Source organism: Neopelma chrysocephalum, unplaced genomic scaffold, assembly GCF_003984885.1.
Source record: "Neopelma chrysocephalum unplaced genomic scaffold, ASM398488v2 Primary Assembly neopelma1_64, whole genome shotgun sequence".
Lineage (NCBI taxonomy): Eukaryota > Metazoa > Chordata > Aves > Passeriformes > Pipridae > Neopelma > Neopelma chrysocephalum.
Genome location: NW_020897721.1, coordinates 4,316,008 through 4,341,065, shown reverse-complemented (window position 1 = coordinate 4,341,065; position 25,058 = coordinate 4,316,008). Strand labels below are relative to the sequence as shown.

The 25,058-nt window shown below is 51.3% G+C and overlaps 1 protein-coding gene across 6 annotated transcripts in view; it reads left to right on the top strand.

Annotated features, from left to right (window-relative positions):
- The window catches only part of RNF220 (ring finger protein 220), a 214,004-nt gene that overhangs the window by 105,142 nt on the left and 83,804 nt on the right, over positions 1-25,058 (top strand). For all 6 annotated transcript variants that reach the window (XM_027683047.1, XM_027683043.1, XM_027683044.1 and 3 more), the window contains exon 2: positions 23,639-23,768. In XM_027683047.1, coding sequence (XP_027538848.1) covers positions 23,639-23,768 — 130 coding nt within the window. The remainder of the gene's footprint in view (positions 1-23,638; positions 23,769-25,058) is intronic.

Below are 25,058 nucleotides of genomic sequence, written 5' to 3'. Positions count from 1 at the left end.
CTCTGCCCCTGCAAACTTGCATTACCCACAGAGGGGAGGGATAAGGAGGTGGCTGGGACACAAGTGGACACTGCCTGGAAGACCAGGGTAGCTCAGAGGAGTGGTGTGGGTTTCAAAAGTAATGGACTTGCATCAGAAAGAAAGGTTTGAGCACTAGGAAGAGTTTAAATGATTGGGGCACAGCTTCCTTGGATGCAGACCACTGGGACTTATATATAGGAGCCTATAGAACTGTTATATAGGCTCAGAGAGAGAGAGGAAAACTCTTTATTGGAGTTCTATATTAGAACTATATACATATATATAAAATACATAAAATACATAAAATACATAAAATACATAAAATACAGAATTATTGTATTATATGGAACTAATATATAGGACCCTATAGAACTATTTGTGTGGCATTTTTTCCCCTACCCGAATGGATTGAAAAACAGGAATAAAGAAATTTAGGGAAATAGAAAAGCAGACATTGACATATTGGTGTCATGCACCAGTGGGTGCATGTCATGGGTCTGTGCCCAGTGGAGGGGGATGCTGGGATGTTTCTGGTTTGCAGAGGTGTAGATGCCCAGGGCCACCCTGGCAGCCTGGGTCCTCCCCTACAAAGCACTCCTGAAATCCTCTGCTCCCAGGGTTACCCAAATCGGAGCTGTGCTGGGGGATTACCCTCACCCAGCCTTCCAAAACACATCCCCAGCATCCTCAACTAGCTGCCAGCTGGGCAGGGATTAGCACACAGCGGGTTTGTGGGGTGGGAGCAGCCTGCCCTGTGCTCTGGGGTCAGGGCTCCACTGCCGTCTCTCTGCAGGTCTGTGCAGACTGAACAGGAACTGGCGCTGCCCGTGGATGGCAGTGGCCCCACTCGCTGTCCCGAGAGCGAGCGAGACCCTGCCGGCCCCATCTTTGAGTGTGCACAGCGGGGCTGCTGCCCTCGGACGTGGCCGGGGCACGGGGCTGGCAGCGGGGCGAGTCTCTGTCCCCTGCTCAGCTGCCCACTCCCTCTGGAGCTGTGGGTGACCTGCACCATGCAGGGCTGTCAAAAGCAAGGACACAAGTCCCAGCAGAGTCCCAAAGTGCCTTTAAAACTCCTTTAACCTCTGGAAGCCGTTTCCTTGCATGTGAAATGGAGACAATAAACACCTGAGATGAAAGGGCAGCTTTACTCCGCGAAGATAAAAGGTTTTGCTCTTTCCCCGGACTCATTCGGTACACGGGGATAGGTCTGGAGGCTGAGCCGCTGGCAGGGAGAGCTCACCAGCCCCAGAAAGTAGCCAGGTCCTTTTTCAAGTTGGAGAAAAGCAGCTTAGAGGAAATATAAATTGCACTGAATGAGCAGGAGTTGAAAGTAGGGAGGGCTTCTCAGATGGGGAGTCGGAGAAAATGATGGAGGGAACGTAAGAATGACAAAGCATGTCGTTCCAGTGAAGTGCAAGATGATTTGCTTTAGCTCATTAAATACTGCAATAAAATATTAATAGTTATTGTCCCTCTATTTTTTGTAATTATCCTTGCAAAGAAGGATCTGCTGCAAGTCACTAATGTATTCCCAGCAGCGGGTTGCTTTTTAATACGGTGATGGCAGTCAGGGGTGAGGAGGGGGGGGAATGAAAGCGTTTATGTGTGGCCAGAAAATAGTTGTATGATCAGGGTCATTAAGGAACTGGCGCTATCTACAGAGGGAGAGAGAGAGAAGGAGGGGAAGAGGAGGCTGCAGAGACAGGAAGAGGGTGCAGGTCAACCCGGGAGCACTCGAGAAAGGACAAGATTTGAGGACAATCTGGTGTCCACATCCCACCAATTCCCAAGGAAGGAATTTGTGTTGCAGCTGCCCAGACCGGTGTGGCCAGATGTTTTCTGGTGAACATGGTGATTTCTCCACCTAATCAACGTGATGCAGCTGTGAACTACCCTGGAAGTGCCAAGGTACTGCTGCAAGTGCTCAGGTGCTCAGTGGGGACAGCTCAGGCACCTGGGAGATAGACCTCAGGGTGCTGCATGTTGTGCCAGGAAGGGTTCCCTCCCTCACAGCCCTCTGCAAGGCAGACCTGGTACATATTAGCTGTGCTGCTGCCTTTCAGTGCCCTTTATCCTGTGCCTGTCCCACCTGGCTTTCCTAGGGCTGTGCCCGCTCCAGTTAGTGCCACAGCTTGCGCTATCACCTCCAGGTTCTGGGACCTCAGCACTTCTCAGTGGTCAGAAGACCCTTTGCAGGAGTTTCATCTGAGCAAGCACCCTGTGAGGGGTTCCCCAGGGTGGCTGGGGACCCAGATGATGACTGGTGGGTCAGGCAGCATCTGTGGCCATAACAGACTCTGGCAGAAAGCTTTAACAATGTGGTGGAATGCTTGCTGCCAGCAGCAAAGAGCCCCTCTAAGGCTTGAAGCCTCTGCAGCAGCACCAACATTCTATTCCACTGTGGTCAGCCCAGGAGAGACCCCACTGTGCTTCTTCTGTCTCTGGTTCCTGCTGCTTGAGCACAGTGGGATGCAGAGAGGCATTTTACTGAGCCTGGGCAAAGCTGTCAGCTTAAACACGGCATGAGGGGCATCTGGGGCTTTTCCAGATAGGGACAGCCCGTGGTGCCTGGGGTGGGTGAGCAAAGCCTGAGCCCCAGTGAAGGGCTCCTGGCGTATGAGACCAACCTTGTGATCACTGTGATGTGACTTGGAAAGCCTTGGCCAGAGGAGACAGAAAACGCTCTGCTGTCAGAATTGGAGAGAGCAGGGATTGGAGATCCCACTATAGCTCCTGGCCCCAGGCAGGGAAAACATGGGAATGTAGATGCTGGCTGGTTGTGTGGGCAGCAGTAGGGCAGTGCTGTGAGCCCACCTTAGGGAGCAAAACCTGTCCTGGGTATCTGCCTGTCTATCTGTCCAGGCAAGCTGAGGGCAGGGCAACCGTGTCCATGATGCCTCTGCTTCCCATGCAGGAGGTGGGACCAGGGCTTTGGCCCCTCTCAGATCCCATCAGCTGACCCTCAGAAGAGAAACGGTGCTGACAGGTATCTAAGCGAGGCAGAATTAAGGGAAATGATAATAAATGTAGATGGTCAGGCGGGAGAATGAAATGATCCATCTTTTGCATGTTAGTCAAGAGGTGCTTGCAGGCTCCCCCCTCCCCGCTCCCATTCAATCAGGGCCTGTCAGACCTCCAGCAGGTTGGCATTTTTGTGAAGAATCTCTCGGCTAAAAATTGTTGTCATTCCTATTTCCTTGTTATCAGTCGGCGGCACCTCGGCGGAGCCCGGAGATTAACGCAGAATCGCCGGGCGAGCATCCATTCCCGAAGAGCCCTATCCATTACGCCGAGCTCGGCGGGTCCCTCCCGCCTCACCTCCCACATTCATCATCTTTACCGCTGACAGCCCGGCGCAGGCCTTTCAAATTTATCTCACCGCGTCCCGGGCAGGCTCTATCCGTCAAACTGCGCGAGAGGGAGCGAGCGGAGCGCCGTCTCCTCTCCCCTGTTCGTCGGGGAGGGAGGGGGGGGAAAACAACCTGCCCGTGTGAGGGACTCGGTAAAAGATTGGTCCGAGATACACAATTAATCATGGCTCGCATCAATTTGCTTGATTTACTCCCTGGAGGGAGAAGGGGCGTAAACACGGCATGTGCAGAGGCAGTGTGGAAACATAATGTGTCTGTCTATAGGAAAAACATTAACACATCATCCCCGTTGTGGGTGATTGATGGGGGAACGGGAGAGGGACAGCCCGGAGCTGGCGGGGTGACAGCCAGGAGCTTGCCAGAGAGATGGACCCAATGGAGATGAACCTCAGGGGCCACCGGTCAGGGCAGGTGGCGCTTGGCATGTCCAACCCGCCCTGTACTTCCCTCCCGCTACTCTTCCCAAGGTGGCAGCCCATTCCAGGCATCTCCCCCCAACACCAGGACCCTCTGGGTAGGGAAGAGAGGTGGAAGGGGAAGCTTCCAGCCATTCTCTGTGTGCGAGGCAGGTGCTTCAAGGTACAGGTGTGTGAGATGTCCCATCTTCAGGGTGATGCAGGATCCCAAGCAAAACTACCTTTGCACATAACAATTTCCAAGGCATATTTCATGTTCTCCACCATGTCCTAAATGGGTGGCCGTGCAGCTCACTCTGCTTTGCCTTCCCTGAATTCCTCCTGAAAATAACTTTTTTTGCCTGTCCCTGGAGGTGGGTGCGTTTCAGGATGAGATCCAAATGTGTGGATCATGCCTGTGAAGCCCTTCAGCAGCCTTTGGGGCGGGAGATGCTGTAGCAATGAAAGATATTGTTATTATTAGATCCCAAGCACTGGGTTGTGCCATCCCTTGATGGCTCTGGCAGAGAGAAGAGGCTGACTTTTATGGAGAAAGTTACTGCTGTATTTACAATCCAAACCTCCTCGTAACCAGCCGCAGGGTGGAGGAGGAAATGCGGAGAGAGTGTGTGATGATTTAATGTGTCCTTCTTGTGTGCCTTTCAGCTAAGGAGCCTTCTCCCTCCTTCACCAACTCACACTTGGCCAGGCTCTGGCTCTATTATCACACCCCCACGGGAGGAGAGGTTCAACCAAGGTCAAAATGGGGAACCAGGAACTTGGAGACCTGTGTCCCAGACCTGCGTCTTCCTTGGTAAAATCTTTGTGTAAATAAATGGTACCCAGACCTCGTTGGGCCAGGTACTGTGTTTCCCACTAGCATCCAGGCAAATTATGGTGTTTGGAGGGGGAGTTCGTGACAGCTCACTGCCACCAAGTAAATCTGTACCTGATGTGTGTAGGGAATAACCAAGGTGACAGGAACACAGGAATACTGAGGAAGCAACCTGCATGAAACAGGTGTAGTCTGCCTTAAATGAAACCTGGAGCAGTGTGGAATGATTTGAGTATCCAAACAGACTGTCCATTAATTGCCCTCTTTTTTGCATGTCCTTGGGAGAAAAGCCTACCATGCTGTCTTGTCTATCTCTCAGTTTCTCCAGCTATCAGTACAGCGCTTCAGACTGTTCCTGTTTCTAATTCATAGAGTATAAATTAAACTCTGAGAATTAGCAGTCCTGCTGGGGGCTGCTCCCATCCTCAGGAAAGTCATCATCCCCATTCCAGGATGTGCAGCACCAACCCACGCCTGCACACCTGATACACCCAGCTCTCAGCCTTCCTCAGGGCAGTTACTGTCCCTAAAGCCCCCAGGCTGAGCTCAGGAAGGATCAGGTCCATGACCCACAATTCTGGGGTTGATTATGGTCCACATTTATCACTTTAATTTAGTTTTGTTCTCCCCTGATTTAGTTGCATCTGAAGAGGGGTTTTGTTTCATCTTATCTTGTGGAAATTACTCATAATTTTGTAGTGGCTGTTTAATATATATATATATGTATGTATATGCTAGGTTTTACAGCCCATTTTTATCACCTTTTTATTATCTTGGGTCAAAAGCTTTACTGGGTTGCATTCAGGGAATTATGCAAACTAAGAGAAAATACCATAGCAAAACTATAGATTTTCTCATTAAACTCTGCTTGGACATGTAGTTATTGTAGTAAAACTCTAGTAACTATTACAAGCCCTAATATAAAATTATAGTTTGACACCTCAGCATGATTGGCCTTGCACTGCAGTTAAATTAACCCTTTCTGTCCCTTGCCTGCTCGCACTAAAGGCTTTTGCTGGAAGCTGGCAGGCCAGGCTCGGCTGGCAAGCCAGGGTGGCTTCACAGCAGCTTAGCCTGGGACTGCAGCCACAACCCCTGTGTGGTGTGCAATTCCAGAGAGCTGTGCCTCAGCTGTCAAAAAACTCCAGCAAGGATTTAGAGACACAGTGATGCTCGAACAAGGACGGATCCTGCAACTCCAGGTGGATAAAGTCCAGCAAGGATGAAGGAGTCTGCTGGAGTTTGCAGAAGTTTCTCATCCCAGAAATTGCTTTGTTCCCACCGCCCAAAGACTGTGTAATTCTCCCTGCTCCGTGCACAGTGGATTTAAGGAGCGATAAGCATATTCAGCGACTTAATTATCTCAGACGAGATTTTCTTCTCAATTACACTCAAGTAAATCTGAAGTGATTCCATTCGAGTGGATGTTGGTACTCCACCCCTGTAAAAAGTAAAATCAGATAAAATATCAACCATGCATTTTAGCAAATGTCCACGCCTTTGCCAGTAACACTGCAGCAATGGTGGGAGGTTTTTGGGACCATCTGATGCAGTGACGGTTTGTGTTTAGAACAACTTGGATGGTCCGGCAGGGATGGGGAACTATTTCCTTCTGATTGCCTGATTAACATTTTAAAACCATGTTGATAATAACCTGGGGTAGCGTGACAGTTCAGCAACTTCATTCGAGGGAAACACTTAATCATATTTATTATGTAAACACAGCTTGCCATGCCCCCATTAAATTATTAATAGTACCATTAACATATTTACATATAAATCTTATAGCAATTGATGGAAATGGCTTCAAGAACCTTGTGTTAGCTCCCTTTTTATAATGGATTCTCTCTCACAGATATCCATTTATTAAAGAGACAAAATATTAATTTTTTGTTAAATGTTCATGTCAAAAATGTCACCTTTGCAGTTTTGCAAATTGCCATTTACACAAAACCTACTGGCTTCGTATTCTCCTGTCTTAAAAATGGCCTGTTTAAAAATATTGCTTCAACAGGAGCAATTAAGGAGAATAAGAGTAAAAATATTTCAGTGATCTGTGGGAGATTTTTGCAGTTTCACTAGTGGTAAAGTTGATAAGTTGAGCAACACAAATACTGGGGGTTTGTTCTATCACTCCACCCCTGGAGGTGCCCTAAAACGCCCCCAATCCTCCTGCCTGGGGGTTAACTTCTGAGCAAAACATACACTGTTTCTATGCATTTGCAAAGCTGTTTGCTATTACTGGGACCCGTGGTAATTTACTTTGGGATGGAGACATGTCCAGATGCCCCATTTGGAGCTGATCACTCTGACAGGATCTGCCATCCCCCACTTATGCGTGAGGGATGCTGGACCAGACTCCCGGGGAGATGCTGCTGCCCTGGGGAGTTCCCAGCATGGAAAGCAGAGGATAAGGCAGAAGGGGTGCAGTTTGCACACACACAGGTTGGAGGTGCTGACACCAAGGGCCCAGCAACTCTCCTATTTTTTTTTTCCCTGTATTTTCTATGAAAAGAAGTGAGGTCTCCTTTCAAAACAGGAGTGGGAAACTGAAGGAAATAGGTGTCATTATATAGTGGGACGTGAGGGGAACAGAAGAAAGAGTGTAGGAAGTATGAAGGCAGGTTTTACTGAACAGGATAAAGAGAAGAGGATGGAAGGTAAGTTCGTCCTTTTCTAGTTTCTCCTCCAAATCCTGCATCATTCCTAATCAGCCCAGCCCTGCTAATAAGCCTAATTAGGCTGTATACTGTAATACTTTTCGGGTAGCAGCGTCCCAGGGTGATTCATTCTCAGGGCTGCCAATTTTCGCAAGTTGATCATAAGACTCTCAGGATTTTTTTTTTTTTGCTCCTTAAAGTTTCAGCCCCTGCAATCAAGTGGTGATACAAGAATCTCAGTTTCCCTTTAAATAAAATGGAAAATGCACACTTTGAGCCCTGCGGTCAGGGAGGAAAGCTTGAGTATGTGCTGTGATCCTGGTCTTTAAAGCATGGAGACCAGAGAGCAAAGACAAAGATAACCGCAGGGTAGCGGAGTGGTAGGAAAATTTAGATTTAAAGAGACCTGAGGAGGTGGCAGTACACTTAATTTCTGGTGTATCTCAAATGGCAATTTTCATTAGCATTTTTAGCAATAAAAATAATAAGACATAGCTCACGGTTTTGTGTGAACTGTGTATTCTATACATCTCCATAAGGTGAAGTATAAACCTCCGCCGAGAGCCCGTCTGCCCCTTGCCCCTCCAGCGCTCCTGCAGACGTCCCGCAGCAACAGCTCTGAGCTCGAGCAGGGAGGGATAAAACCAGTTTGCTGGGAGGGAGCCACAACTGCCTCAACTGGGACCTGCTGGGGACCCAGCATGGGGCTCCCGTCCCAGCTCTGCTCAGGATGTGTGACCTTGGCAAGCTGCGTCTCCCTTTCCCACCACCCTTCTTCCTACCTGAATACAGGGGTGAAGAAGGCGCTTTCCCTTCTGGAGAATTATTGGAGAATTAGGCCTTATTATGGTAATGCAGAAGCCGAGGAGAGACGGACGAAGCATTACAAAGGATTTTTTTCCCTTTCTCAATTAAATGAATGTTCTCCTAACCCATCGTGCCCAGCCCTCGTGTGTGCTGTTACAGTTGTCTCTAAAAACTCTGTCTGATTTTTCAAGCAATTTCTCACGAAACAGGCACTTTCAGAAAAATCATAAGAAAGCAATCGTTTCAAATTGGTCATTTGGGACTCAAATTACTAATCTAATACATTTTTTATTGAGGGTTCCTGAAAGGTTCCATAAAACACGGTCTTTGAAGCTGCCCAAACTTGCCAGCCTCCCAGTCTGACAAATCGAATCCAACAATCCACTTTGTAGCTCAGGTTTAGGGCTTGTGAAGCCGCCACCAAAATAGCAGCATTTATATTTCTCCATCAATAGTGCCTATCTGGTCAGATTTTTAAATTCCCTGGGGTGTTTTGTTGATTTTCTTTTGCCTGTGCTGGATTTCTGTGTCTGTGTCCAAGCTGTAATGCTGATACTGGGGATATTTGAGGGGGGTGGTTGACCTGGAATCTGCTTCTGAGCATCATCTCTGGCCCTGCTGGGAGGAGCAAGCAGGAAGACAAAAATTGGGCCAGGCAAGAAGAGGACTGGGAACCAGAGACTGACTTTTTTATTATTTATATTATTTTCATTATTTATAGCATTTTATTGGTTTATATTATTCATAATGTTATTTATGTTTTTCTCGAGGCTGTGCTTAGATGGGGTCCCTATAACAGCAGAGCATTATGCACAGTCCCTGTCCCACTGAGCTTGAAGACTGAACACAGAAAGGAACTAAAATGTTGGACATACATGGAATTTTGATCTCATTTCTAGAAATGAGAGCTTAAAGCATGGGGAAATTAATGAGATTAAATAGATGATCTCTGGTCCTGAGCCCCTGTGTCATGTCATGGCCACAAGACCATACTCCCCTCTTTACAGCCGTTTTTTGGGAAATAGGGGTAGTGCTGACCCACTTCCCAGTGGCCATTCTTGGTTACGAAGCATCAGCCTCCCTACACACAAAGCACTAATCAAATATTTGTTAATTATCATTTTGGCAGATGCTGAGGGGCGTCTGAGTGCTGCCTTGAGGTACAACCAAAAAAACAGCGCCTCTCTGATCAGGTCTAATAAAATCCAAAATAAAACTCTAGGGCTTGACAGCCAGCTCCTTCCTCATGCTGGAGAGGCAGCATCTAGCTAGGAAAATCAAACAGGTCGAGGCCAACACCACCTCAGCCTGCCAAGAGCCCAACCAAAATGGCTTTTCCCCTTGAACGTCTGGTGGCGGTTTTTCTTTTGCAAGAGCTGCCAGTTGGGAGCAAGGCAGAAATGTGGTTTGGGGGGGAGGATTTTCAAGCACTGCAGAAGGGAGAGGGAAGGACTGGGGGAGCCTGAGAGAAAGACACAGAAAGCTACTTGGCTTCAGGCAGAGATGGGGATGGGGTGTTTGGGAAGAGAGGGGTTACCTCTGTCTGCAGCCCAGTGCCCTCAAAAGCACAAGGCTCATGGAGCAGGGATGGGGCTAGTGCAGCACTGATATTCCTGGCTCAGACTCTATGCATCTACCTATGTTAGTCAACACAAGGCAAGTCCACCTCCCCCTGAAACCTGCATGCAGCAGCCTGCCCTGCCTCTGTCCCTGCCGAGTAGGAAAGCCACCAGCACCAGGCACGGAGAGGTGTCAGTCTGCATCTCAGCGTGAGGTCCCTGCACAGAGACCCACGTGGGGCCCACGGCAGGTCGGAACCATCACTCCTCACGCCACCAGGCTGCAGGTGTAGCTCTGCCAACCCCCTGATCCTTCCCACTGCCCTTCCTTGAACTCCTTCCAGCCGCCCGATGGCTTCGCAGGGTGCGTGTGCTCCGTCTCCTCTTCACTCCGAGGACTCTCGCCTCTCCCCAGCCGGGTCGGTCCCCCCGCCGCCGTGCGCCATGGCCACCTGCCACAGCTCAGCCTCCCCGGGACGGTGTCTGATGAGCTGTTTGCTTTAGCTGGAGGGAAGAGCCAGCCACGGGGCGGGAGCAGCAGGCGGCTGTGACGGCATGTCTCCCGGCCCGCCGCTCCACAGACTTGGATGCAGAGAGGAGCGGAGGTGCCAAGTGCTGATCTGGCTTTTGTGCTGTCAAAGTCCGTGATGTTGCTTTGGATTTACACCCATGGAAGCGGGATGGGAACTTGGCCCAAGGTCTCGGTGCTGTCATAAAGTTGAAGGAGCCTTCGGACCCACCGCCAGGCCTTTAACTGGAGTGGGGGATGCAGTGGAGGAGAGGAGGGGTGAGGCTCAGGGCAAGGGGAAGAAGGTAGCCCCGGTCTTCTTGGTCTCCTGGGAAAAAAGGGATGGTTACAGCAGCTGGCCATCATGGGAGAGAACAGCAAGAGTCTGGGCTCAGGACTCAGAAAGAGCAAGAAACCAGGACTTTCAATCCATTTCCCATGCTCCTCCACATCCCCTCAACATAAAAAAGGTGCATTTCCTTGTGTATCAGCCGAGGCACCCCAGGGCATAGGGATGAGGGTGTTACTGTGCCCAGAAGCTGTGCCTGTGAAGGTCAGGAGTTCCTGTGAAACACCAGATCCCAGCAGCAGATTAAGAGACCAAAGCATCAGGATGCATCCATGCCTTGTGCTGAGCATCTCTCTCCTGGGAGGGAAGGCTCTCAGGGCAGATTTCACCTTGTGCTAAGGGGTCAGTGAAATACTCCCGTGCCACTTAAATCCCACTTAAGTACTCTGCACTGGGGTGAAATTAACTCTCTCCACAGAATAAGCCATCAAGCAAAACTGATCTAAAAATCTACGCTGGGCCACAACTGAGCCACATTTCTATTAGCAAGTAAAAAAATATTTCCCATCCTTAGAGTTAAATGAGCCAATAGCTCAATCATGGAGCAAAAAGCAGCAATAGAGACAGGGATGCTGAGTGCCTCAGGTATTGGGAATCTATGCAAGGAATCACAATAAGCAGGACTCGCCTGTGTTCTCTGTGTTTAGTAGCAGTGTTATTCAGCAACCTATTTGCAAATGCCATCTTCCAAAGTCCTTTTTTTCCCCCTTGTTAAAGTTGCAGTGATAATAGGGCGATTACAGCGTAATAAGCTAAACGCAATCCATTAGTGGCATCACGGCCATTTTTAGATCTTAAAAAAAGAAATCAAAGCTGTTTAAGTTTTCTTATTATGCACATTAAAGGCAGGCAGCAGGATCTGATCAAAGACACCACCACCCCTGTGCTCCCCCCACCCACCTCCTGTCCCTGTGTTTTGTCCCCCCTCTGTTCATTAGTGGTCACAGCTGTGCAGTCGGCCAATTACTTGAGAATAATAAGTACATTTTGCAGTAAATTAAATATTAATTAGTCCTTGGCAGGTTGTTTTGGGGTTTTTTTTCCTCCTTTCCCTCCCTCCACCTGAAAACAGTGGAAGGGATGTGACACTGTTATTGCCTGTGTCGGCATGTGGGTGAGGGTGGAGGAGGCTCTCCTCCATCCCTGTGCTCCATCTCCTCCAAACTGGCTTGCAGCAAGGTCTTTCCTGCTCTCCCTAGAGGGTTCACTGCTGCTGGGCCAGGATTTATAAATCCATCCCCAGTTCTGACGATACCTTCTTCCAGCTCAGGCACATCCCATCTCTGCCTGAGTTCCCATCCTGAATGCTCCACTTGGGCTCCTGGGGCAGGACATCATCCCTGATTGCTTGCGGTGTGCATGTGAGAGTGGTCTGGAGGGAGCAAATAAATCTGTGTGAGGTTTGTCTGGCCATGGAAGGGTCTGCTCCATGGGGTGTGAGGGCAGCTTGGCTGGTGCAACCCTCTCCCCAGCAGTGCTAGTGCGAGAGATGCTGCCTGGTCCCCTTGACATGTGTGTGAGGCCTCATCCTGCCCTGACCCTGCACAGCAAGACCCCAACCCAAACAGTGTGTGTTGTGCCAGGAGATGAGGAAGAAGAGTAGTCCCTGGCCAGGGGATCAAAGGGTCTGCCAGGGACTCTGGGGACAGAGTGACCTGGTCTGGTTTTGTCTGTTCCCATGGAAGTCAGACTGCCTTGAACAAGTGCGGACCCTGGGGAAAAAGCCCTACAGACTCTGGTCAGGTGAAGCCCAGATCAGATCCCAAGTGTGGATCTGCTGGGAAGAACAGTTCCTTAAGGTGAGCCACATGGGCTAGTTTTGGTGTTGTCAACATTGTATTAAGTTTAAAGAACAAATACAGTGGAAAGAAAAAGTGGATGAAAAGAGCAGCTAAGCTTTGAATAGGAGAATTGAGAGCCTGATGTGGAGGGAAGACCTGTCCTTGCTCTAGAGCTCTCCAGGAGCACTGCAGAGGCTGGCACAGGAATCCCTAGGAGCCCTCAGCAGTCAGGACAAGGAGGGGCAGATGCTCTGGTTGCTCACCCATTTCCTGCTGCCTTACTCCAGTTGGAACTGTTGTCCCTGTCACCTGGCCTGTGCCTTCCTAAAGTGCAGCATTACCTTTGCTCCCTACAGCCAGGCAGGAGCCTGGAAACAAGGAGATGGGGTCTTAGCATCCCACTTACCACCCATCCTTCTTCCCTGACACCAATTTCAGTGTGAGCGGAGGAGAGAGCATTCTGTGCTCCCTCTCCTTGCAAACCCCTTACCAAGAGTTTCTGGGGCAGGAATGAGCTACATTAGCAAAGGCAGAGTAGTCTGCCTGTTGGCAGATCCCAAGGTAAAAGGCTCCACTTGTTCAGCTCTTGGATTTACACTTTACTAACAGCTCTGCAGGCTGCCTTGTGATGCACCGTGCACCGCTTTGCCCCTCAGTGCTCTTGAGTGCAATTAAGTCGTGGAGTTTTTTTAAACGTAGCTTGACAATATGCAGGTTAGGTTTGTATTTTATTTACAGCTTTTACTTGGGGACCAATAAAACCCCAGCTGGCTAATGTGAGATCTAAAACTTGCATCTCACTCTTTGCCTTGGATATCTTTTCTATGGTAAACTATTTATTTGCGTTTCATCTTGTACAAGCTCCTCTTTCCATGCTGAGAAGCCAAGAGCTCCAGGGGCTCTTTGAAGACTATTTGCTATAGGATAGCAACTGGAATTCTCTTTAAACATCCGTGCCTGCTTTGTCCTACAACTGGCCTCTTGGTGTCAACACGCAGTTTTGTGCGAGTTTCCTGTGCAAAGCTAACATTTGCACGCTCCCCTGGCAATTGCGCTTCCAGATCCCTCTTGTTCAAGCATATCCCATCATTTATTCCTGCAAGAATGAGCAGCAGTTACCCCACGTGCCAAATCAGAGGCGGCATCAAGGCCTCTTTAAATAGCAAGATTTAACTGGTTTAAGAATGACCGCTGTGCTGCTGGGGTGGGACAAACATGCTGTGTCACCCACGTGACTGGTCAAAACGGTCCACGTTTGGATTGCAAGTGTGTGGTCCCCCCTGTTTCTGAGCCTTCAGGTTCTCATCATGCAATTGAAGTGCAACAAAATCTTCTTGTGAATGGTTATTCGACAGCAGGATGAGGCACACCCATGCAAAATCCCAGCGCATTTCAATGTCGGGCAAACAGACATCTCCACCTACGAGCATCCCCCGGACACTGACCCTGGCACGGCAGCAGAACGCATGCGAAGGGTGAGGTGGCACCAGGCTAGTGACACAAATCATGCTAAAAATGCCAAATAGCTGCGTTTACATACATTCGCAACCCAAGGGTCGTGCTCTTGCCACAAAAAGGGAGATGAACCCTGGTGAGATGGGAGCGAAGCTCCTGAGGATGCCTCTGGGAGGGAAAGATCAAGAACCGTTGCTCATAATGGCATCAGCTGCTAAAACAGTCAAAATAATAAGGGGGTGGGGAGGATGCTGAGGGGATAGATGCAGCCGTGTGATGAGTGCCCGTTGTGTGCCGGTGCATCTGCCCAGTGACATCCCAGTGTGTCCATTCTCCCTGGGTTGTTGCAGTGTTCCCTTCAGTGCACGTATCCCAATATCCAGCCCCCTTTTTAAATTCCATCAGTGGTTTCTGTTACGTCGATGGAAAAGGCTGGGACAAGCCTTAGGAAGGCACAGAGCAGAAAATATTTTTTTCTTTCCAACATTATTTTTTCACTCCTTCTGTTTCCCTTTTTGCCATCTCATGGCTCTCTAAATTCACAGGAGCTTTTCCTCAAGGTGAAATGAAGGCTCTGGGCTGTATTTGGTGGTGCCGACAATGGGGGATGAGGGTCAGGGAGGGTTAAGCAAGGAGGGGGCAGTGCAACAAGGCAGCCTGATCTAGTGATTAAACAAAGGGATTCAGCCAACATGTGTAAAATTAAGTGATCAAGAGTTGATTACAGAGTGCATTGATTGTGTACTGATGGATTAAACAGAGTCGTGCTCGGGATGCGATTTTCCGAGCTGGGCACGGAAAGCACAGGCAATCGACGTGTTGGCCAGAAGGACCCGCTTCTCCCAATCCCTGGCTTTTATACATTCTCCAGATAAATCTGCAGAGAGGCCCGTGGAATTATAATCGATTATCCATTTCTCAAAGTCACTTAAGGGCCCTGAGCTACAAGCTAAAGTGCCGGTGCTGCGAAGAGGCATTGGGTATGCGCCGGCATGTGCAGGTGCTGGCGCGAGGGGAAAATGTGGCAATGACCCTGTGTGCTGCAAGCTGATGAATCTATTTTCTTGTAGGAAATAGTTTTGACAGTTCAATATCTGTGTTTTCGATATGTGCCCCACACACCCCCGAGGGAGGAGAGGAGAGGAGCTGGAAAGTGGGAGGGAGAGAGTGGGTGGGAGGCAGGGAAAGACTCTACCCCATCACCCCTTCAAATTATAGGCGTATCAGTATATCACCAACTTAACAGGCTGCCCTCCAAGTCAAGGGCATGGGAGTAGCATGGCTGCCTGCAGGCGTTTTCTGCAGGGCCAGGATGGGGCTGGAGCCCCTCTTGGGGCACCTCGCTGGGCTGAGGGAGACCCACAGCACACCCCTGACCCACTGGCAGTGGGGTGGTCCCTAAGCTCTTGTTTCACTGCCAGTGGGGAAGGCAAAGACCCATTTCCAGGCTGGTCCTGTTTCTCAGGATGCAGCCAGATCCTTCGCCAAGGACCCAGAGGAGCAGGAGGATGGGGCTGAGAGAGCTGAGCACCTGCCCAGTGCAGGATTGTCCTGCAGGTTTGGCAGGGAGCTGGGATGTGCAGTGGTGGAATGGGCCTGGGAGGGAAAAACCCCTCCAGCTCTCTCCCAGTCCCTGTGCAGGACTGTTGCTCCTAGTCTCAACTGCATCCCTGTTTCTGGTCCAGATGAAGCAATCAAGGCATGATGCAGGCCCCAGAGGTGCCCAGGACCTCGGACTCCAGCTCTTGTACAGGCTCCCAGCCAGATACGGGGACGTTTCTGTGAAACTCCCCCCTTCTCTATTTCCCACTGTCACCATTTTTTGGCAGTTAAAGAACATATTTTGCTCCAGGTCTTTCCATCCCAAGAGTTGATGCAGAGCATGGATAGTCAAAGCACACTTTGGCAATGCAGCTACACAGCTCCTTCTCCCTGCCCTCTCCCACCGGGTCAGCAGGAACCCCAGGTTGGGTGACTGGCTCAATCAGTGGCAAAAAAGGGGCCCTTTTAACAGCAAACAGGGCCTGAGGCCAGGCACGCTGGTGAATGTTGCAGCCCTGGGTGCTCAGCCTCAGGCATTCTGGGTGACCGAGGAGGAGGAGGGATGGTGAGGAGGCAGAGTCATTCCTCATGCTCTGATGAGCCGTGATGCACACATGGCACAGGAATTGAGAGAACCCTGGGGTCTTGTGCCTGGCTTCCTGGGTGCTGGAAAGCGTGCTGGGTCCCAGCACCTCGTTTCACAAGTCCCACTGAGGAAGGACTGACCCCTGCAATGGAGGGCAGCTCAAGGATATGGGGGAAGGAGGCACATCATGCTCCGGGAGATCCCCCAGGGTACAAGGACAGAGCTGTAGGATTCCCTCAGGAGTGTTTCTGCCATGCCATATTCACTGAAGCCAGGGGCACACTGATGCTGTGGAGACCCAACTGCTCCCCAGGACTTGTGTTTTCTGGAGATGAGGTGGTGGGTTGGAGGAGGCTCCAGTTTCACTGCCAGGGCAGAGTATGGGTGGCAGCGAGAAGGTCCAATTCTATTGTCCAGAGGTTTCCCAAACACATACTAGCACCCATTAGAGAACCTGGAGCAGAGAAGGGGGATCCCTCTCTGTCCTTGGTCCCTGATGACCCTGTTTGGTCCATCTCCAGCCCAGTGAGGGTTGCAGCTGGGACCCAGAGTGCTTCCTTGGGGGAAGCCTGGGTGGGCGGCCTGCCCTGCTGGGAGCTGTGAGAGAGGAGAGTGGGGATGGAGGCAGTGCAGCCTTGGCTTTCTCTTGGTGTTTCTCTACTCTGTTCTCATGAAGCCCAAGAAAGTATTTCTGCTTTGCTCTGTGGAGCCACGTTGAGCAGCACCATGGGGAGACAGGATTGCAGCCCGTCCCAGCCCTCCTCTCTCCCTCTCCCTTCCAGGTCCCTGTCACACTCTCCCTTTCCAGCTCTCCCAGCGGCCTGCGTCCCTCTCATCGAGGATTCATTGTCTTGTCAGCCTCTAGTTAGCCGCCATGCGTGCGAATCATAAATTACCCCGCCCGGGCCTCTGCTATGCTTCAGCACAGACAAAAAAATTGCACTCCATCACCGTGTCTCCCGGCTTTTAGTGGTATTGATCAATGCTGCTCCCTTCCCGCCCCCCCCCTTTTCATTTTAACCGAGCCGGTTAAGTGCAGTATCTTATTTTGTGCTGGGACAAATGAAAAGAATATTAGCAAGGGCTGAAATATATCTCTTTTTTATCTCTCTGCTACTTTTTTATTGAATCTTTCTGAGTAGGTGGCTTTCCGCAGGATGACAGCCTCATGACAGGCTCCTCATTAGAGCCGAGACAGTAATTGTGATGCATTTCCCTGCGCGGCCTTTTCACTCTCCCCCCCCCCTCCTGCCTTTCCTCCTCTCTCCCTTTCCCCTGATTTGTAAAGTGATTGGATGTACAGACTCACTCAGTTTCTTAAATTATTGCCCAGCTCAATCCATCTTGCACTGCCCCGCACCGGGCAGCCGTGATCTCCGCAGATGGAGAGCCAGGGCCGGATCATGGGCGGTGGGGTCAGGTGCTCCAGGGGGTTCCTCTCCTCGCTGCCAGGCTGCAACTCACCATGTGAGACGTGGTGCTGGACCCAACGGGATGTGCAACAGCCCCTGAAGAGCTTAGAGTGCTGTTTAAACGTGTTTTTACTGAGTGACCCTTGGGATCAACCCCAGCTGGGGTTAGCTGCGTGGGAGCAGCACTGCACCAGTTTACACCAGTCCTCTCCAGTATCCAGCTCATCTGGACAGGCAGCTACAAGAGCAACTCTTTCCTTCAGAGGGAAATCAGTATTTTAGCAAGCTTTTCTGCCTCAGATCCCTCTGTAGCTTTTACCCTCGGGAGAAGCAGGTGTATTTTCTAAGCTGCTTGGCAGCGCAGGCACCTTAGCAGGGAGCAGTGCAGGGGATCAGACCCTTGGTGGGGATGCAGCAGGTTTGAGAACAGCTCTTCTCTGTGACCCAATTTGTTCACGGGGTTGCAGAGGTCCCTCTGTCCGTCTGTGTCTCTCTGTGTTTTATACACAAAACCGGCTGTCACTCATGCCTATGCCTCTTTTTGCAGGAGTGGCCCCATGGTGTGCTTAGCACAATCCAAGTCCAGCTTCTGCTGGTGCCCTGTGGCAGCCTTGCACTGTCATGCAGGAGTGGAGAAGCAATTCCTCGAAAGCCTTTTTCTTACCTGAAAAGCCATTTTTCCAGACCTCTGCCAACCTTCCTGCCTGCACAGACTTCCAAAAGGCACATGCTCCAGGGAAGGTCTGCTCGATGCAGGGTGATTCCTTGGCAGTCTGGATGTGCTAGATGCACTGTGGGCTGTTTGCAGAGTTGAGTCGTGCTGTGGATGCATTTATGGCCAGACACTGAACCAGCCACAGCACACAAACCTGGAGTCACCTCACTGCCCATCACTGTCCCTGGCACCTGGATCTCCACTGCCCTGTGCAGAGCAAATGCAGGAGGGTCAGATCCAGGGCGCCTGGTCCTGGGCAGCAGGTTGAGGTCTGCATCCTACACAGCTGAGGTCTGCATCCCACAGCCAGGCAAGAGCCTATGGGATGGGAAGGGCCTGCTAGAAGGAGTGGGAGGTGCCCTGACCTCAAGTGCAGGTTTTTGAGGGCCGTATACCTTTTGGTACCAACCAGCAGGATGCAAGGCAGCGCCCAGCAGACAGGATGTAGCCCCATGGGAATGGCACTGGCACCACACCGGTAAATAACGGGGAGATGGGAGAGCAATGAGCAGCATTATTCCTGCTCCCTCACTTGATTACCAAACACTTTTTGCCTCTGCTGTTATTCTGGGGTGCTCTGCACTGACACATGAACCTTGTCTGCCTTCCATGTCCCACTGTTGTCAACCCCCCTTGACTGCCACTTACTGCCAGGGCTCTGCGAGCCTCATCAGTCGTGGCGCAGGCTCGCCGGGAGAAGAGCGAGTGTTTTGCTATTTCCAAGCTAATGTGGGGCTTTCTTTGAATTATTGTTTTTTGAGCTGGAAGGAAAGGAGGCTTGTCACACGAGATATCTGCTATCAGTACACAAATAACAGCAAGCCCATCATCGAATGGAAAATAATCGCCGCGGAAACCGAGTTGCAGGGCAGCCGGGAGGGATTATTACAGGCGCTGGCAGTGGCGATGCTGTCAAGGAGCCTGTGTCAGCACTTCCATTACCACCCACCTGGTTTCAGTGCGGCCCCCGAAGCAGCGCGCGGGGCCCCAGCGTGGGGTCATTTCTATTCAGAAGAGTTTCAGATCAACTGGCTTTGATTGGGTTTAAATGATGGAGTGTTTAAGAGGGAGAGAGAGGAAATACAAGGATGAGATGAAGGGAGGCATCTCGGAGGAGGGGGGGTTTGGTACTCGGAGAAGTGGAAAACAGTTTGAGATAGGAGAAATCAGGAGTTGGGAGAGAGCAGCTGGTCATCCTGGAAGCAAGTTTCAGATGGCCCCAGGGAAGGACAGCACAGGGAGAAGCGGGTGGCACCCCCTGTGCCACCCGTTGCAGCAGTTCCTTGGGAGGCACCTGACTCTGGATAAAGCCATCAGTGCAGATGAACAATTGAGTTACAGACAATTTATTTAGTTCATTTGGCAATGTGCTGAGCTCCTGGGCAGAGAAAGCCCTCATGCCTTGTAAACTTTGCTCACTGAGTGATTTGGGAGCATCGTTTCCTCCATGCTGCGTAGTGGCGAGGGGCCGTATGCATCCCGTGCTGTCATGGCTGTTGGTGGGCTGGGTTCCCTTTTTTCTCACTTAAATGCTCTCCAAAACAGCAGTTCACATTCTGCTTGTGAGGGAAAGCTCTCCCTTCCAAGTGACCCACTCCCACCCTGCATAAGCCTCACAGAGCTGTCAGGGCACAGGCGCAGGGCAGGAGCAGGGATGACTTCACAGCTCCATGCCTATTCAGTGTCAGGCTTGTGTCCCCATTACCTGAGCTCCGCTCCCAGCCTGAAACCCAGGTCCCATTACCAGCTGCTTTGTGGTGAATCAGGCCTTTCTCAGAGGACCCATGGGAATTATGTCGTATCTGTATCAGTGTAACTGAGTGTGCAGGATCCAGCCCTCCATCCCCAGTGGGATCAGGAGGGTTCGTTTCAGTCCCCACCTGGGCTGGGATCCATTTGCTCATGCCCTCCGAAGGTGCCTGTGGATAAATTCCTCCACACAGGGGTGCGTCTGCACACTGAGACCTCTGCTTTCAGAGCAGGAAATATTCGGTTTCAACACTTGGAGTTAAACATTTCCGCGGAGCCCAGGAGACCATGCAAACAGCAGGAGCACCAAGGCTCTGCCTTTTCATCTCTCTGGCGCTGGCAAGCGGGGGGTCGGCAGCAGGGGAAGCACGGCAGAGCCGAGGAGGGTAAACACTGGAGCTGAGCCTACCGAGTAACCAGAGAGGGAAGGGGAGAGAGAGGGGCAAAGAAAACAAAAACACAGCTGCCAAAAAACAAAAGCCTGAAAAGAGCCATTCAGTGTCTCCCAGGAGCGGGTTTGGCACAGGGCAGGGAAGGACAAGCAGGGAGTAGGCGCAGGTCCATCCCACTCAGGGATGTGCACCCTTTGTTTGGCCCTGTGCAAATCAATGCCCTCTGCTCCATCCAGCGGGGTAACACCTACACCCCAGCACGGTCCAGACACACACACGGTGTGGCATCCTTTGTGTTTTTCATGGATATCAGGATGTCCCTGCTCCCAAAGGCATTCACAAACATAACCTGAGGACTTGCCAAGCCCATCCTCTCCCTCTCCCCACAGCCCAGCATCCCACACCATGGAGCTGGGTACCACTGCCCGGCATGTGACACCACAGCGTGGGTGTGTGCGAGGCTCTGGGGCGCGCCGCGGATGCGGATGCTGCTGATTTGGGGAGACGCATCCCAACAGCAGCCTCTGTGGCACTGCAGGCAGGCAGTGGGTTCCACAGACCTGGGGAGGCTTGCGTAGGTGTCCTGCTGGCACGGAAGATGGTCCCTGCCTTCTGCCTGTCACTCACACTTAGACCTGCTCCCGTGAAAGCGCGGTTGTCAGCCCCTTGGGCCAGGAGCCGGGGCTCTTTCTGTCTCCTGCTTTGCAATCTGTAAGTCAGGGACTTGGCTGCGTGTCCGGGTTCCTGTTCTCCTGCCCCTCTGGAAGCCCTCATTTCAGTGCAAGCACCAGCCTCCCGCACTCACCAGAGCAGGGGGATCTTCCCCGCCTGTCACAAGGATGAGGGGTGACAGCTGTCACATCCTTCCTTGGCATGAATTCGTCACTGTAGCATTGGTGTAGCTGGTGGAAAAGGCCATTGCTGCTCATTTCTCCTGCTGGTCTGGACTGGGATTGGGACCAGCAATGGAAGACAGCAAGGCTTCTTCCCATGGCCTGAGATCCCTCCTGGTTGCTCCAGGCATAAAAATCCAAAGTTGCCCCTGCTTAGGAACATGCACCCCATGGAATAGTACTGGAGTTAAAGCAGGGAGCAAGGACTTGGGTGTGCAGGAGGTTAAAAAGGCCACCAGTCTGGTGTACAGAGCTGGTCCCCAGGAAGGACCCCAGCTATGCTTCCTGAGGCTGCCAATCCCAGGTCCAGGACACTCCATCACCTCCCACAGCAAATGAACACCTCTGGGCTCTCTGGAGAACAGAGACACAGGGATGTTCAACCTCTGTTTCACCCTCCTTTGCTGCTGAGAGCATCCCTGCTGAAGCTGTGGATGGCAGGCGAGGGGGGCTCGCAGCCCCCACAGCGGTGGCCTGGGCTGGGGGCGGGGATGCAGCGCGGTAGGGCGGAGGGCAGCCTGTTTACCCATCCATCTGTACACTCCACAGCAGGGATCCAGCAGGATTTCCCGTCCACTCAAAGGCTGCCTGTTTATTTTGGGAGGGAGACTCAGACAGCTCCATTGTTTTGCTGTGAAGTTGGGGTTATAAATAGCAGGTGGTCGGGGACGCTCCTGGGCTATTTTGGGCCCCCACTAGACAAAAGTGGAAAAGGTCCAAGAGGAAGGTGGAATTACTGAAATGCCGACCTTTCCGGCAAGGGTCAGCTGGAGCTGGGTGTCTGGTTTTGGGTTGGGTTCTGGACATTATTTAAACATGAGGGAAGGAGGAGAGAGGAATGTGTTCCCAGTTGCATGGACTTCGTGCTATGTCCTCCTCAGCACCCAGAAGGGTGGTGGGGATGAGGGCTGAGGCGCCTGAATTCTGCTTCAGAGCCTCTGGGTTTAGCCCAGGTCTGGAGGAGAGACCACAGCGGGGTTTTCCACTTGTCTCTGCAAATGGGAGAGTTCCTAGTGGATAGGGAAGCTGGGGAGGTAGGGAATGCACCATAGCACTGGTCTGCCCCAACTTGCCCCTCATGCCTCAGTTTCTCCCATCTCCTGTAGGGATGCTGAAGGAAAGGGCAGGTAATGTCCCAGGGATAGCCCTGCTTCCACCAGGCACATACATTGTGTCCTGCTGGAAGGCAAAGATAAGCTGAGGTGACTCTCAAACTTATTTCAGACCCTTTCTCTCGTTAAACGCCTGCGCCAGGAAGGTTGTACAGGGAGGAGCAGGGACCCAGTAAAGCCACTCACACCAATGTTTTATCCTTTGAGAAGGTCTATTCCTTTAATGGGGATTCATTTAACTGGGCTCCGCCATCGTTAGGAGCCATAAAATGGCACCTTTTGGCTCCTGATTGGAAGGCCACGTTTCACGCAGCCCCCTCGTATCCAGCAACGGCTGCTTTATTGTGCATTGCTGCCTCTCACTCGGATTTAACCAATTTGATCCATGTCTAATACATAAATAAATAATCCAGCAGGAGGGTTCACGTTGGATGACAACAGGCGGCTATAAAACACGTTTCTCCCTGCCAGAGCCATCTGAGCCAGGCTCCGCACGCCCTCTCATGAGCAGAGCTGCTAGTACAGCTGGGAGAGGGGGCCTGGGGACCCACAGGCTTCTCTCTTTTATTGAAACTTCATTGTTTGCTTTAGAGTTTTATTTTATGTTAAATAGATGCTGTATATTCCTTACACAGGGGGCAATAAAGTTTCTGAGCTGGAATAAATTGGCTTCAGAGCAGGGAGAGAACCAGGGAGATATGGCTGGGCAGGGGAGTGGTGGGGAGGATTTGGTGTAAGGAGGGTGTGAGGAAGCACCTTGCTTCCAGAGCTGCCCCAGGGACTCAGCCCAGCTAGGGATTGGGGTATACAGGCACCCCTAAATCTCACTGAGGGATGATACAGCCCCAGGGGGCCGAGGGCTCTGGCAGCTCTGGGGTGCAGAGCTGCTGGTGGTGTGGACAACACAAGGAGCCACAGCCCAACCCCAGGACAGGGTGAGAAATCCTGGATGATGAGTATCCAGACCTACTCCCTGCCATGTGCAGCCTAGTGCCATGGGTTCTCCTCTGCCCCCCAACATCGTGTGCCCATGGAGAGTTGCTCTGCACTTCAGGGGAAGGCTCATCCTGACCCACTCAACTTCAGGAATGCCAAGGAGGATGAAGACAGCTCTTCATAATTAACTGTTATTAGCTAATAGGAACACTGAGCAGTGCTGTGTCATCCATTTGCCCCAAATCACACCACCTGCACCATGAACTGGGGAAGCTGGGGTTGCACAGGGTCACTCCTGAAATGTGGCTGTTGCTGCTCTCCTTGTAAGACTGGAGGGCCCACAGCCAGGGCTAAGATGCTCTCATGCCAGTTGCTGTCCCACTGCAGAAGAGCCAATCTCTGCCCCAGGGAGTGTGGGATGGGGAGAGAAATGGGGCTATACCATGGGAAAATCTCCTGGTTTCAGTCCTGTGCTAGGATGGGGACCAGGGCAGAGCAAAGGCGATGCTGATGGCAGCCAATCTGAGCTAAAGCTTTCTCCCTTCTTTTCCTCCCCACAGGCAAAAAGAAAGCAACTTTGTTTGACAGCCAGGCTCCGATCTGCCCCATCTGCCAGGTCCTCCTTCGCCCTGGGGAGCTGCAGGAGCACATGGAACAGGAGCTGGAGAAGCTCACCCAGCTGAACATCAGGTAAGCAGCTCCTTGGGGACCACCAGCATCCCTGGGGAGCCAGCTGGGGCACCTGCAGGTGGCAGAGGAGATGGTGGTACCCACAGCTACCAGTTCCAGAGATCTAGTGCTAGACAGCAAGGCAGAAACATTTTCCTGGAGTTCACCACAATGGTAAAGTCAAGGAGAAATGCCTCCCAGGGGGCACAGGCATCCCTTTCCCTGGGGACATGTGTTTGGTGAGCAGCTCTCACGTTGCAGACATCCCATGAAAGAGCAGCCCTGCAGCATTGGTGCACACTGCTCCTCAGCTACCTTCAGCTCTCTTCTGCTTTCCCCAGCACAGAAAAGTCCTCTATTAAAAAAAAAAAAATAATTGCATTTTAACTGCTGGCAGTTATTTAGGAAATGGCTGCAGCCAAGGGTTGGCATATCCCTGCCCCTGCCTTAATAAAACTCGGCAGCCTTGGAAAAGAGCGTGTTTATTTCAATTATTAATGAATTCTCCGGTCATTAAAAGGTGAGGAAAGGAGTCAAACTGCTGACTAGAAGCAAAGTTACGTCACCAGGTGGTAGGAGAGGAGGGAGAGCATATGTGTCAGTGTGTGTGTGTACACCAGGGCGATGGGGTGCACGTGGCTGTGCACAGTGCAGAGGATGCAGAATCCATCCCATCTCTGCCTTGGATCTTCTTTGATTCAGCAATAGCCATTGCACATGGAGGGACAAGGAGGGAGCTTTAGTTAGGGGGAGACCTCCCCAAATGGATCTGGGTTGAGATATCCCAAATTCGACACCCGCAGCCTCAAGCTGAGACCCGCATCCCCCACGCATTGCACAGGAAGATAGAGAAGGGGGGGAGCAGGGAACAGGCAGCCCATTTATCCCCCGCGACACCCAGTCCCCTTGCAAGCGTAATTTATGGTGTAATTTGGGCCGCATCCAACTTAATAAAGGGCCACTGCAAATTAGTGAACAGGTTTAAATGAACAGAAGCAATTAGTGCTCAGAGGAGCCCATCAAAGAAGTTGGGCCAATATGAGAGTGAAACTGAAACCGCAAGCCAGGAGCAGAGGCTGGCTGGCGCGAAGCGGTGATGGGAAGGTGGCGTTTAATGGGAAAGGAAAGGAAACCCTAAATCATAAAGCATGACAAGGGCCATTGTGGGCCAGCTGACAAATGAAAAAGAATGGCATTATTCCTTTAAATAACAGCAGCAGTTAGAGAGGAGACAGCTCTCCCTGGCTTGCCCTCACTTCCCTGGCCTGCTCCACTCGGCCACGCAGGCGGCGAAGAAGAATCAGAGGTCTT